The following is a 13460-nucleotide window of genomic DNA, read 5'->3' on the forward strand; positions in this document are numbered from 1 at the left end:
TTGCTTCATCTGCTTCAGTTGTAACGTTTTTGGGAATCCTCACATCTAGTTATGGAGAGCATGATTTCCTCGAATCCTTGCCCAGAAAGTTGATAATCGGCCTCTCCGCACTTTCGTTTCTCTTGCAAACATGATGGTCGCCTTCTGCGCGCTGCTCTTATAATTACTCTTAATGGAATGGCAGAGGTTATCATCCCACTTAGTTTGCTTGCTACTGTCCCAATCACTCATTTCATGCCCTTGCAATTTCCCCTCCTGGTTCAGATCTTCATGTCTACATATGGACCCAGCATCTTCAACAGGAACATAAAGAATCGGTCCTAAATACAGTTTAAGAGTTTAGGGATTCTCGTTGGTGTTGGACATGAGAGACTGGATCTTCTAATGCCAACAAAATCTCAAAACATGTTCCATTTTCTGTGTTTGTATACTCGTAAAGAGCATGCATTGAAGGATGATGACCTACAAATTAAATTAAGGCCATATATCACTGATTTGTTGGTGTACTTGTAGATGGATTCAACATCATAATTGCCATGCTATTGTTGGTGAACTAGTAGCTAACACGAAATTATTTAAAGCCTATACGATTATCCTGTCTTCTAGCAAGGTTTGGTTTTGTTTCAGGGAAAAGTGTTGCTAAATATGTGGTTTTCTAACCTTGTTTCTTCAAGGTTTGGAGTTAAGTGATGAGGAAACTAATATTAAAAATTGAAGATAAATGCAAATCAGTGTTGGACTTGATTTAACTTGCATTCTCTGAATAGTTTATTTTCAATGAAAAGCATCTAGATTTTAAAGCAAAAAAAAAAAACTATGGTTTTTTTATTCTTTTTATAACCGGTACTCAAGGCAAAATGACAAGATTTAATTCCAATAATTACTAGAATTAATTCTACATCAATTCTTGTTTCAAAAATCAATTTAAAAAGGGTTGAAGGAGAGAGGTTCTACACGCCTAACCTAACAGCACCTTTTCTACCTTATTTCCAACATTTTCTGCTTTGATTTTCTTCACTCGTTCTAGACCTTGGGTATAGTTTTTCAATAAGAGTTTTTGAGTTTGTCTTCTTGGTTCATAGATCCTAATAAAGAGTGCAATTGATCAAGGTGGTGGTGTTGGAATTATAAGAGGCTGATTTTATTCGATCTGTAGACACTAATTGACGAGCAATGAAGTTTAAGAAGAAGGTATAGATACTTAACAACAAGAAAATTTCTATCTAAATCAGATTATAAATGCTTCAACAAGTAAATGTTACTAAATAATCTATTAAATATGATATGTTACTTCCTTTACATGCATCTTTAAGCAATAAGAAATTGTATAATTCATCTTGTTTTAAGTTTGTATGCATGCTGTAGTTGCTTGCTTTTAAAAAAAGTTTAATTTTTATTCTACTTGCATGAATTATTTTTTATTTTAGTGAACATATTGTATTATGCATTATAACAATTTATAGTTCAGATAATCAATTGAACAAAATTAAACCTAAACAATTGCAATTGCTCTTGCTATAACAGGTACTATAGGTTACAGAAATAGGAAAAAAAATAAGATTCTTAGAGAGAACCAACTTGAATGAAGCATTGCATACGGAAGCATTAAACTAAAGAATATTTTGTTTATAAACAGCCTTGAGAAAGGAAATCATTGACCTGTGTGGTAGATCAAGTGGCAACTATGAACTTGAACCAGCCAATTTATCAGATGACAGTTGAAACGCTTGCCGCGGGTGTTGAATGGCGTGCTACAAATGACTCCACAAGTGGGTTCACAAGATGAGGTGCTTCATCCTTCATGAACATCAAGGAAAGATGTTGTCAGATCTTAGCACAAAAACCCACATAAAGAACCATCCATAGTTGCGTAATGTGATTGTTGCTTCTTTAGAAAAGCTAGAACATGCTCTCTAATTGTAATGTTTCAGTCAAGAAAAACACAGGACACAATATTTTTAAATTTCCACGTACAGTCCAGGTTTGCACAGTTGAGAGCAATTTTTTGCACATTGAAGTCCAAAATGTCCAGGAAATGCAGCACCAGAACAACACTTAAAGCACTGGCCACGCATGCACAGTGCGCAGGTGCATATGCTTGTGAGTGTGTGTGCATTTTGAGAGAGAAAGAGAGAGAGAGAGAGAGACCTGAGGGCAGTGGCCAACATTAGGGAGGGTAACGAAATCCTCTACAGAGTCGAAATTTATAAAGCCTCTTCCGAGTTCAATGGGTTCCCATGGATCCTTGTCACCCCAAACTATCAAAACAGGACACTGTAAAAAAAAAAAAAAACATGAAGCACAATTTGACATCACCGTATGTTTCCACTAGCCAAGAAACTGCAGCTGACATGCGTGGATTTAGTTTATGAGACTGACCTTCACCTGAGGCAGTAACTCCTCAGGAAGGGGACCCCCTGAGTAACAAATAAACTCAAGAAATACATCTGCGGCACCTGGCTCGAGTCCTGGAAGAAGGATCTTCTGTACAAGTTCCTCTGTCACCTGGGAGGTATCATGATAACACTGAAATGCAAAATACAAGCAGCGTTTAATCCTTCCTTCTCAACCTCAAATTATAGATGGACTGCTGTGGCTTTAAATGAGTTCCCAAATCAATTATGATAGTATCCAATATCGCAAGCTGTGATTCCTCATTGAAGAAAATATTATTATAAACACACCTAAAGACAATTTACAAATTTCAGTTCCATACTCCATATCCTTCTTTGTATTAATCCTTCATGCTTATAAATGCTGTTTCCAAAGAGAGGTAAAAGAAAAATACTTAGCATGCCACAAAAGAGCACCTGACACAGAATGCTTCTTACAGACTCTGACGAGGCTACTGATTTGAAGAAAGATTTTCCCAAAGCAGTATTCCTGCAAAAACAGCATGGATATCTCAAAGTTAAAGATGGCAAGTTAAAAATTGTCTGACTATCGAAAGAAACCGCAACCTGTTTACCTCAGCAAACTTTGGAATGATCTGATAAAAGGCCTTCCAAACCATGGCTGCTTTTTAATGTGAAGCAAACGCAAAGATATATTTAACAACATAATGCCTTTACAGATCTGCGAGTCAATAACTGCTGCCTGAAGACCAACAACTCCTGCATAAAGACCAGAAACATTAAGATGCAAAAATTATGATCGTTTGAATTTCCAAGGAATCATCTCACTGTATTTAAAAAGCAAACATTTGCCAAAAATTTCCAGGTAGATATTAAAGTGTACCAGCACTACAATGAGGCAATAAAGACCAGAAACATTAAGATGCAAAAATTATGATCGTTTGAATTTCCAAGGAATCATCTCACTGTATTTAAAAAGCAAACATTTGCCAAAAATTTCCAGGTAGATATTAAAGTGTACCAGCACTACAATGAGGCAATAAATGGGGAAATGCATGTTAATTTCAATTTGTTTTCAAATCAAATACAAAACTAATACAGAAATCCCTCTGCATTCACTTACGTAACCAAAACATCCAAAAGATGATTACCTCCTATGGAATTGCATATGAAGAAAGCCTCATCTTTGACTACATCGACACAAAAGTCATTTAGCTGGGTAGCCCACGTCTCAAATGTATAAAAGGATTTATCTCCAAATTCACGAGGATTTGGTTTATCCGAGTATCCATAACCAATAAGATCAATTGAATATACCCTGTGAGATTTTGCGAGAACTGGAATATTTTTCCTCCAATGGTCACTGTAAGGAAGAAGTCAGTTAGGAGAAATGACCTAAAACATTGAGTTCAAAAACAAAGAGATCAGAGAGAGAGAAAACTTATACACAATATCACCAAGTATACAATGAAAAATGTGCATAATTTTGTTAAATTTCTTTCTTTCCTATGGAAGCATTTGGATTTCAAGATATGTTAGAAGCTCAAAACAGATAGAGCCTTCAGTCTGTTCACAGTTCTTCAGGAAGAAAACATTCTCAACGGTCCTATATTTTATCAAATGATGTCAATGATGTAGAGCAATCAGTACATTTAATACCTATATCAATTAGTTGTCTGCTAATGAGAAGCAAATGTCAATGATGTAGACCTGTTTGCTCCAAAACCATGGACTAATACTAGAGCAGGGCCTCTGTTCCCAGCATACTGATAGCGAATAGAATAACCCTTCCAGCTCCAAATACTGCAATGGAGAAAATTAATTGCATTAATTACACCATAAGAAAGACAAAGTTCTTGCATTCAAGCTAACACCAACAATTTCATAGCTTAACACGTTCATAAGAAAATATTTAAGCGGAAATAAATATATTTTTATTTATGTAACAAGACAAATGCTCAGAAGCAATTTGACTATTCAAAACTAACAAAAAGAAAATACATGCAGCTTCTTAATCTCTCAAATCAATCAATTTACTGCATAAAGCAACATAATCAATCTCTTGATGAATTAAACAGGTCATATCTTCCATTTCACACAGTAAGGATAATTAAGCACAAGAATGTGAAACAATGAACAAACCTGCTTTGGACTGGAGTTTCATTGGCTCCATCATTTGATGAACTGCTATTCTCCACGTCAATTTGACCGTTATTGACTGAATAATCACTCGAAGAGGAATGTACAGAAAACCCATTTGATTGAAGACCAGGAATTTTCAAAATTGAATGAGAAACACTGCTGGAGTTACTATGAAAATGGATTTTATTGGTGAAAGGGGGAGGCCGGAGGACTGGTGATGACACTGTTGTTGTAGTACTGAAGCTCCTGCTACAGTTTTTTCTTTGTGGGGATAGAAATGGGAGTTCTAGTTTTGTCGAGGGTAGTGTTAGAGAAGTGGTGCTTGCCATTTGCTTGATGAAGATGGGAGAGACAAGGTTCAGAGATAGAGAGAAGAAGCTTCTTCAACGGAGTTGAGAGATTTCAGACGAGAGAGACCTGTTAGAGATTCGAGTGGTTAAAACCGTTTCACGTTACATGCTTGGTCTTTGTCCACGTAGCCAAGCATCCCGTGGTCTTATGTGGCAATTTGTGGGTCCCACTAACAGAATTGTATTGGAGAGCAAGGTCCCAGCCGGACCACTGGTCCAACCGATATTTATATTTTATCCAGCCCGACAAATATTTAGCAAATTGTGCAGGAAAAGGCACGCTTTTTCTCTTGCAGCAATTCTCAAAAAACAGAGATGGAGGCATACGGGGGCCTGCTGTCTCTTCAGCAAGCAATATTATTGGCTACCTTACCCTCAAGAATTCATTCTCAAGTATGCTATCAAAGTGTTCGACAATATTACCGAGCATGATAATTACATGACTAGCGAAGCACATATAGAGTGAATTTTTAATGGCTTTCATTAGCAAATTCTTCGGTCTTTTCTTTAGTGTTTTCGTAGCATTGAAAACAGTTCATAAAAATCTCACTCTCATCAAACTTCACCGGCATTGGTTATGCCAATTCTTCCCCACTATATATAGCCACAAACGTATAAAAGAGAAAACATAGCCACTTTAAAAATCATGAGTCGTCACAAAAGATTTTCTCATCCTTAAATTATCTCAATGTTGTATGCTATCAATTTGAATCCAAAAGGAATTATATCTGAGGTGATTAAGATTATTGACCTCAAGAACTATTCAAATTAGGTTTAATAAATCCCAATTTCTTTGTTATCACTGTAGATTGAGTCACAACAACACACCAGATGAGGAGGGGGGGGGGCTCAAGCGTTTAAGCATGCACAGAATTCAAAATAGGATCCCATTGACCCTTAGGCTGATGCCTGATACGCACTCGGGAATGCATGGTGATCATGGCAAGGAAAGGTTGGTCTGTCTAACAAAATCTGACCCTTTCTCTTTGGAACGTTTGGTTAGTCCCTATTGGCCATTACCTGCTCTGCTAGTAAACCCACCAAAAACTATTCACAGATCTACTGGTCAAAACAAACCAATCCCCTCCCTCCTACAAGGCCCAATTTGCCTGGCTCTTCGTATAAAGAGAGAGTGACTACTTATTTTGAAAACAGGACTCTGCTACTTTCTTACATGAACATCGCGAGAACTCTCAACCTTTTCTTTCTCCCAAAAAAGATTTTCATCATGACCCCATATGATCATTCCTCCATCCTATACCAAAACGCATTTTACAAAAAGGTTCAAATACTTCCTTGGCCTTTTAAAATGGTCCCTTTTTCGTGGCACATACCCGGTAAGTCCTTCCTTCCTGGCTCCTCTTGATTACTTCTGGCTATTGCCCTTGGTCCGTTTCTTGCTTTTCTTCATGCTTTTCTCAGTTGTTAATTGACTTATCTAAGCTATTGATGGCCATGGTTGTTATTTCATGAAGGATTTGCTTATTGATTAATGTAAAAGTTTTCATACGTTTGTGTATCCTTGCTTGTTTCTGATAGGAAATTAATGCTTTGTTTTCCATGTTAAAGCACTCTTGGCCAGCGGCCTGTCGTGCCAAAATTGAAGGCCTGAACTTGAACATGAACATGCTGGCATTTTGTCTCTCTTGATTTTGTTTAAACCATCAACTAAATTCTCATGCAAGAAAAAAGATTACTAATGATCAATTGAAGATGGAAGATCAGAAAAACTAACATAAATTAAAGCTCAAACATTTATCATGGATTAACCCATTGTGCGGGCATTGTAGCTTAATTTGTGATTTTACATGGTAGGTCAAGAAGGTTAGGTTGGAGGAGTCCACTAGGTCCATGCTCGTGTAACGTATGGTTCAAGTTAGTATCTTGAGTATACTTGTTTGGAAAATAAAAATAATATCTAGACAATATTATAGATCTTAACTATTTCGTGCATTTTACCATAAAAATTGCAGTAATTTATCCAAAGCCCTTTGACCCTCACAAATCACCTCAATGGATTTTGGATCGTAACGATACTTCTTTAATTACATTGCGTGCTAAGACATTAAATTGCAACCATTTGAATGAATTATCGGTTTAAGAGTGTGATAGAGATTAATTTAAAAAATAATTAAAATTTTATTAAAATAATATTTTTTTTATTTCTATAATTTTTTTAGATATCAGCATATTAAAATCATCTAAAAATATTAAAAAACATTTTAAATATTCATAAAATAACAAGATAACGATTTAACCACCGTGCCAAACAGGCACAAATAATTTTGAGTGAACTTTAGAGATCTAGGTCGGAGCAAAAGTCATAAAAAAATAAAATTAGTTGTATGGTTTTAGTTCTTGTCAATTTCACTTTTTGGTTTATTTTCTAGCTTTGTGGATTAATAAGAAAAGATTTTCAAGTTATGATTAGTTCTTGATTTTGTTTTTTATTTTTTAAAGGTATTTAATACTTTGATTATTGTTCTTCTCTCTTTCTGTGTAATCAGTTTAATGGCTATGAGAAAGTAACTTTTGGAATCCTAGGAAAGTTGATGCATTTATGTTTTTATGGACGACGTAAATACCAAGAAAATAAATGGTCAACGAAACCGCACCATGGCCTGCTCTAATTAGTTTGAGCATCAAGTCAACCATGCAGCTAACAATCCGATATGCTGTAATAGAAGACTGGTAGCTAGCTAGAGTTGAGGTTCGGATACGATCGAGTCCTGTGGATATCAATTCACTTGCTTTTATAATCTAACAATACTAACAACTCGGCCTGGTTGATTAGTTTTATTGATTTAAAATCTAGCTCAAGCTTGATTTTATTCTGAATTAAATACGATTAATTCGATTAATCAGCGCTCTCTAAGTTAAAATAAAAGTGAAATTAATTTAACTATAAAAAATTTGAAAACAACAAGATCCGTCCATTTCATGTTCCAAACCTTGGGATTGAGTCAATAGTTGCACAAAGTTTCATAACCATGGTTCTTATTACTCAAACGTAAAATGGCAAAGGTAGGAATAAGACTTTAATGTATTGCTAATGATATTAAGGTTAGAATTTATTTATATTTTCTGTCGAAGATGGTTAATTAAGTCAGTCGCCTTATTTTACTATAGTTGTTGAATTTAATCATTATTATTATTTTTACAAGGGTGTATATTAAAATCAGATCTCTTTTCCTTTAAATGCTATAAAGATAATTGGTATTGAGATTAAACATGTTTTTCATGAAAACTTAATTTTTTGTGCTTTTAAACATTTTTTTTAATTTTTTTGGATTATTTTAATGTGCTAATATCAAAAATATTATTTAAAAAATATTTTATTTGGATGTATTTTCAAGCGAAAATCTCGACCACACTTCTAAATACCCTCTAACAAATAATCCCCGACTTGAAAAATGGTTTTATTAAAAGTATTAGTAAAGTTTTGCTGTGAGTATGGTCTGATTGTTGGTTTAATTTATGACATATTTAACTAATCGTTAATTTAAGATGGAGATGCTAAACTCAATTATTGGTATGCTTCAAAAAGAAAAGAAAAAAAAAAGAAGAAATTATATAACGTTAAGAGGGGGTGGGGTAGGAACCTGTCTCCAACTACCAACGTGACTACCTGCCTCGTTTTCTTCTTACCATCATGGTTAGTTTGTAAACTCGAGTCCACCTGATACAACGTTTATGGGTCAATCCACATTAATTTATAAAAAAATAATAATAATAACTGGGGCGGGCTTTTGACTTGAAGCTGGCCTCGAGGTTGTTTGTTAGCTAGGAAACAACATCTCAGTTGAGTCTGGGCTGGCTTCGACCAGGCCCACACTCAAGCCCATGAAATTAAAAAAAGAACGAAGTAGACTCCGGATTGCTGGTCCAATTACAAACGAAAGTTTGCAAGTCCTCCATCGTTTGTGCTCGTGCATGAAATTGAGTGTTGGTTTCCTCATCGTGTTTTTAGTTGATGATTAGCATTGAGATAATAAGAGTTTCTTTTAATAAATTTGTGATTTTTTAAAATTTAATCCTCGTACAAGATCAGTCAATCTAATGATTTATATGTGTTTTTTCTTGATGTTTTCAGGAGGCTTTGAGTTTATTTTTTTTAGATTAACATCGGTATCCAGGTCAGCTTGTGTATATCTCGATTACTTTTATAGACTTCTGGAAAGCAAGCTCAAAACCTGACAAGTTAAGCTACACCCTGAGTATATTACCCAACTAGTAAGTGGTTTATTAGACCCTAAATGCTTGTGTATTAATTTCAAGTAAGCAAAGTACTTTGAAGTTTATTTTTATCTGAGATGAACACGATGATCTTTTATTAGATTAACATCACTGATTGGTCTTAAGGATCCTTGAGTAAATTTAATGTGGAAGAACAACTCACATGCATGTTAAAGAATGCATAATTTTTAATCTTAGAAAATTCATTTTCATTTAATATATGGTAAGGATATTTGTCATGTTCTGAGCTTTATACATTATTTTAAAAAGGAAAAAAAGTGTGTTAATTAAGCTAGATAATAAAACATTGAGGAGTCTTTTGAATAATTACACCAATATATATGATAATAAGTTATTGAATTTGAATAAGATATAAAGTAAATATAGATAAAAACACACATAGAATTATGTCTAGAACTTTAATGGCCATGATCAGAGTATATATTATATATATCAAGTTGAATACGTACGGGTCCTCACCGTGCCTCATCTTTCGTAGGAAAGTGTGACCGTATATATACGCACGGGTGCAAATTATTTGACACGTGCATGCACAAAACGTCAATCAATTCAGAAACAATTAGACTGCGGTACGTAGAAATTAAGTAGAGGATCAAGTGAGTCTGCAATTGCATGCATGGGAAGCCCATCATCACATGGATTTGACTTTTGAAGATTGCAAATTAACATACATTCTTACACACAGATACATAGCATCGATAATTGATAGGTGAGCAGAAAGTTTGATTGCATGCATGAATGTGTAATGCTAGCTGCGATATCAGTGATCAATTTGCTCTGAAATAGAAGCTAGCTAGCTTGAGCCTTCTCCTTAATTACATTAGCAATAAACCTTTTTAGTAATGCATGCTACTTAGCATTACCCTAAACTTAATTATTAGGATTCTGAACATCAAGAATCATTTCTAGCAGCCTATCTTCTTTCTAAAGTATTGCTCTAGTTTTCCATCATATCGACAATCATCTTCTTGTAACCCAGAAAAAAAAAATCATTGTTTGTCTTTTTGGGTTCTTCGTGTTCTTAGCATATATGATGCCTTCAATTACAAGAACATACATTTTTGCCCACATCTTTGTATTACATTTCATCAACCATTGTAGATATAATACTGAAATTTAAACCTCAAGAACCAATTTACAAAGTGTTACAGCTTACCACAACAGTATTTGTTGAAAAAAAACAAGTGTTCTTCAAAATTAAGATACTGTGAGTGACATGTGACCATGCATGCATAATATACATGGAAAGTGCTCTCCAGTCATCAAGGTCGTCCCTCGTTCGTGTCTCATTATTCAAGAGAAATTAACTGCTTTTTAATTACTATCACTGAGCATCTCATGATAGCAATCCATCCACAACATTTGCTTATGGTTCTATTGAAGAACCATGCACCATAGGAAAAGTTCAAGTGCATGTGCTAGCTAGGAGGGAGTCAAACAATATTAGTATCTTAGCAACTTGTTTGGAGCTTGCAAATGTGAACCTGATCACAATTTTGAGAGATTGGGAGTTTCGAGCTTCAAATACCTATCCTCCTGTTCAAATTAATTAAGCTCCAGCAACATAATAAAGTGAGCAATACTTCTATTTTCACATGCATTTAAGTACTTTCTTATCGTAATTTTCCCAGGACTGCATCTCCATCCTTAGTTCATTTGTTAGAAAATTGGAGACAAGGAATTAGGCTTCATTTATGCCGTCTTTTCCATTATACAAAGGGATTATTAACTGTGCTGTGGTGATCTTAATATTCTTAATTAATTTCCCATTATAAATTTAGTTGCTACATATAAATTTAATTTCATTTTGGCATTTGTTTATCCATCTATGATCAACAATAAATGATGTCGAGATCAGGAATTGGAAATTAAATGCAATCAATATAAAACCTTCCAATATCTAGCAAAACATCTAAATTAATATCAGTACTATCCATGTATAGATGATGAAAATATTTATTTGAACCATGTACCTTTTTTTTTCTCTGATTTGAACAAGAACTAATGTAACAACTTTGAACACATTTTCTATATTACTATGTAATTAATTTCGAGAGAGATTTGATATAAGCTGACTTACAATCATAAAAACTATGATTATGAAACAAAACACATCCAAATACACACCAATCTATAATCTCATACATTGCTTGGGTAATATTTTGGATACAGGAAAAAATAGTTTATGTTCTCACCAATACAACACAACAGCAAATGATAAATAGGATGCTGAAGTAAAACAATAACAGTAGATATGTAGAATACATAAAATAACAAACCAAATCCTAGATTTTTAGTTTTTGTAAACTGATTACCAGGTGTAATTTCATGTCTTGATAAAAGCAAAGATGACTATGATAGACTACTCAACACGGTGATCATAAACCCTATTTCGAATCATTTTGATCAAGAGCAGAAGGCATGAGAGTAGATTCCCAGCCAGTACTAAGTCCAAATGATGTTGTGGCAGCAATTGGAAACGAAGGATCTGTACTGGCTGGTGCACTATTCACATTAGGCTCGTTAAAGATCTGGTGTTGTTGGAAAGCCTCCTCATTTATGAGTGAATTGAGGAAGGAAAACACATCTTCGGTGCCAGAATTGATATCTTCAGCTTCTCCATTACCAAGCCTTTGATTACCTCTCAAATCCGTCCCAAAAGAACCATCATAATTCAGCAAACTTGTGTAGCCACGACTTGCAATAAAATGGTCCGTGTGATACTGATCACCCAGGTGTGCATTACTGTTGTTTTGAAAATACCCATTCTCTTTGTTGCTGATTATGTGAGCACTGCCACTGGTAGTTTCTTCCAAACCAGAAGAAGCAATCTTAATAGGCTCTTTTAGGCTTTCTTGCAGGTGGTTCGCTTTCGACGAAGAAGGTTTGGATTGATCAAAAGATTGAGGATTGATGAGAGGCTTGTGGGTTCTTGGATCAATTCCTTGGCTTATCAACTTCTTACTCAGGTGAGTGTTCCAGTAATTCTTTATCTCATTGTCTGTACGCCCTGGGATTCTCCCAGCTATCAATGACCACCTAAAGAAAACAATCCAATATTGATCAAATCAACATAAGTAGCTGGTGATCCAAGCTAAGATCTAGCTCAATTTCTTTTTCAAATTAAAGTCATAAAAATTTCCTTTCGAGCTGAATTATTAGAAATCTTCAAACAAAGAAGTTGCAATTTAAACCCTAGATCAGTGATGATACAAGATTCATATATTTGATATATATATATATATATATATATATATATATATATAGAGAGAGAGAGAGAGAGAGAGAGAGAGAGAGAGATCTAAAGAAGAACAAATCAATTGAAGAGAGACTTAATGTAAACTATACGTAGATCAAAACCTAGCTAGGATGTTAATTAACCGAACCCTAAAACGAGAGCAAAAGCTACTGCATATTTACAGTGAAACCCTAAACCTAGCTAGCTATACTGATAACTAAACCAAAATGAGAGAGAGAGAGAGAGAGAGAGAGAGAGAGAGAGAGAGAGAGAGACCCAACTCAGAAACGAAGAATTTAAAAGAAACCTAGATAGAGAGATTGTATTGAAAGAACACTAACTGACCATATTTTTTTTTTCTGAGTGGATCAGTGTGTGTGTACCTATTGCCTAGGAGGCGATGGAGGCGGAGAATGAGATCTTCTTCATCAGGGGAGATCTGGCCACGTTTAACAGAAGGGCGGAGGTAGTTCATCCAGCGGAGACGGCAGCTTTTGCCACAGCGGAGAAGACCAGCTTTCTTGGGTAAAGTTCGCCACCGACCTTCACCTTCTTTCTTGATATAGTTAGCTAGAAGTTCATCTTCTTCAGGTGTCCATGGTCCTCTCTTTAACCCTACCTTGATGCAACACGGAGTAGATTTTGCCGCTGGTCCTCGTCCTGCTGCCGCTGCTTCAGCTGTAGCTGTAGATGAAGTTGGCTTTCTCATGTTGAATAATATGATACCTTGAAGTTCTCTCTGTCGATTGAAGTAAACTTTATATACCTACCTACCTTTTTTAATTTCTCTTTGGTTCTATATGGATATGAATCTAGGTAGGATGCCGTGTGTGTGTATGTGTTGTGTAGTGATGTGATGAGATTTGAGGGTTGATAGCTAGAAAGGAGGGGAAGCTTGGGGATATTGGAGGATAAGGAAATGGGAACTCTTGCCTTTTGTTTTGTTTGTGTAAGGTAAATGCCGGTGGGTTTTTATTTTTATTTTTATTTTTATTATTTCTTTTTGGATCAGACACTGTATGGTTTGGATTTATTTGGGATTGAAAGGGAGGAAAATGATTTATAGTCACTCTCCTTGGAGAGAGTGAATATATTAATTCAACAATATTTTTCACGCTA

At 35.1% G+C, this 13460-nt stretch overlaps 2 protein-coding genes and 1 long non-coding RNA gene across 6 annotated transcripts; 1 reads left to right on the forward strand and 2 right to left on the reverse strand.

Annotated features, from left to right (window-relative positions):
- Positions 1–1476: 1476 nt before the first annotated feature.
- Positions 1477–4963, reverse strand: LOC133700976 (uncharacterized). The gene is made up of 8 exons (XM_062124721.1): positions 4497–4963; positions 4065–4157; positions 3506–3717; positions 2969–3113; positions 2811–2883; positions 2380–2526; positions 2149–2274; positions 1477–1797 (listed from the first exon to the last, which is right to left on the reverse strand). The coding sequence occupies exons 1-8, from the start codon at positions 4823–4825 to the stop codon at positions 1708–1710; spliced, it is 1215 nt and encodes a 404-aa protein (XP_061980705.1). The 5' UTR covers positions 4826–4963; the 3' UTR covers positions 1477–1707.
- A 967-nt stretch (positions 4964–5930) lies between these two features.
- LOC133701213 (uncharacterized) lies at positions 5931–13460 on the forward strand. Of its 4 annotated transcripts, none has more exons than XR_009843525.1 (5): positions 5933–6183; positions 8940–9079; positions 11447–11838; positions 11965–12072; positions 12714–13460. It is a non-coding gene; the product is annotated as an uncharacterized LOC133701213 (long non-coding RNA). The 4 variants fall into 4 exon arrangements; XR_009843524.1 differs by having other exon boundaries at positions 5935–6183; positions 11953–12072; XR_009843523.1 differs by having other exon boundaries at positions 5931–6183; positions 11447–12072.
- Positions 11224–13050, reverse strand: LOC133701212 (transcription repressor MYB5-like). Its single transcript, XM_062125050.1, has 2 exons — positions 12725–13050; positions 11224–12142 (listed from the first exon to the last, which is right to left on the reverse strand). The coding sequence occupies exons 1-2, from the start codon at positions 13048–13050 to the stop codon at positions 11491–11493; spliced, it is 978 nt and encodes a 325-aa protein (XP_061981034.1). The 3' UTR covers positions 11224–11490.

Source organism: Populus nigra, chromosome 8 (genome assembly GCF_951802175.1).
Source record: "Populus nigra chromosome 8, ddPopNigr1.1, whole genome shotgun sequence".
Classification (NCBI taxonomy): domain Eukaryota; kingdom Viridiplantae; phylum Streptophyta; class Magnoliopsida; order Malpighiales; family Salicaceae; genus Populus; species Populus nigra.

Coding starts and splice junctions, on each gene's coding strand:
- LOC133700976 (XM_062124721.1), bottom strand. CDS start 4,825: ATGGCAAGCACCACTTCTCTAACACTACCCTCGACAAAACTAGAACTC. Junction 3,718..4,064: donor CATGGTTTTGGAGCAAACAG/GTCTACATCATT, acceptor TCTTCCTTACAG/TGACCATTGGAGGAAAAATA. Junction 1,798..2,148: donor ATGTTGGCCACTGCCCTCAG/GTCTCTCTCTCT, acceptor ATGTTCATGAAG/GATGAAGCACCTCATCTTGT.
- LOC133701212 (XM_062125050.1), bottom strand. CDS start 13,050: ATGAGAAAGCCAACTTCATCTACAGCTACAGCTGAAGCAGCGGCAGCA. Junction 12,143..12,724: donor CATCGCCTCCTAGGCAATAG/GTACACACACAC, acceptor TGTTTTCTTTAG/GTGGTCATTGATAGCTGGGA.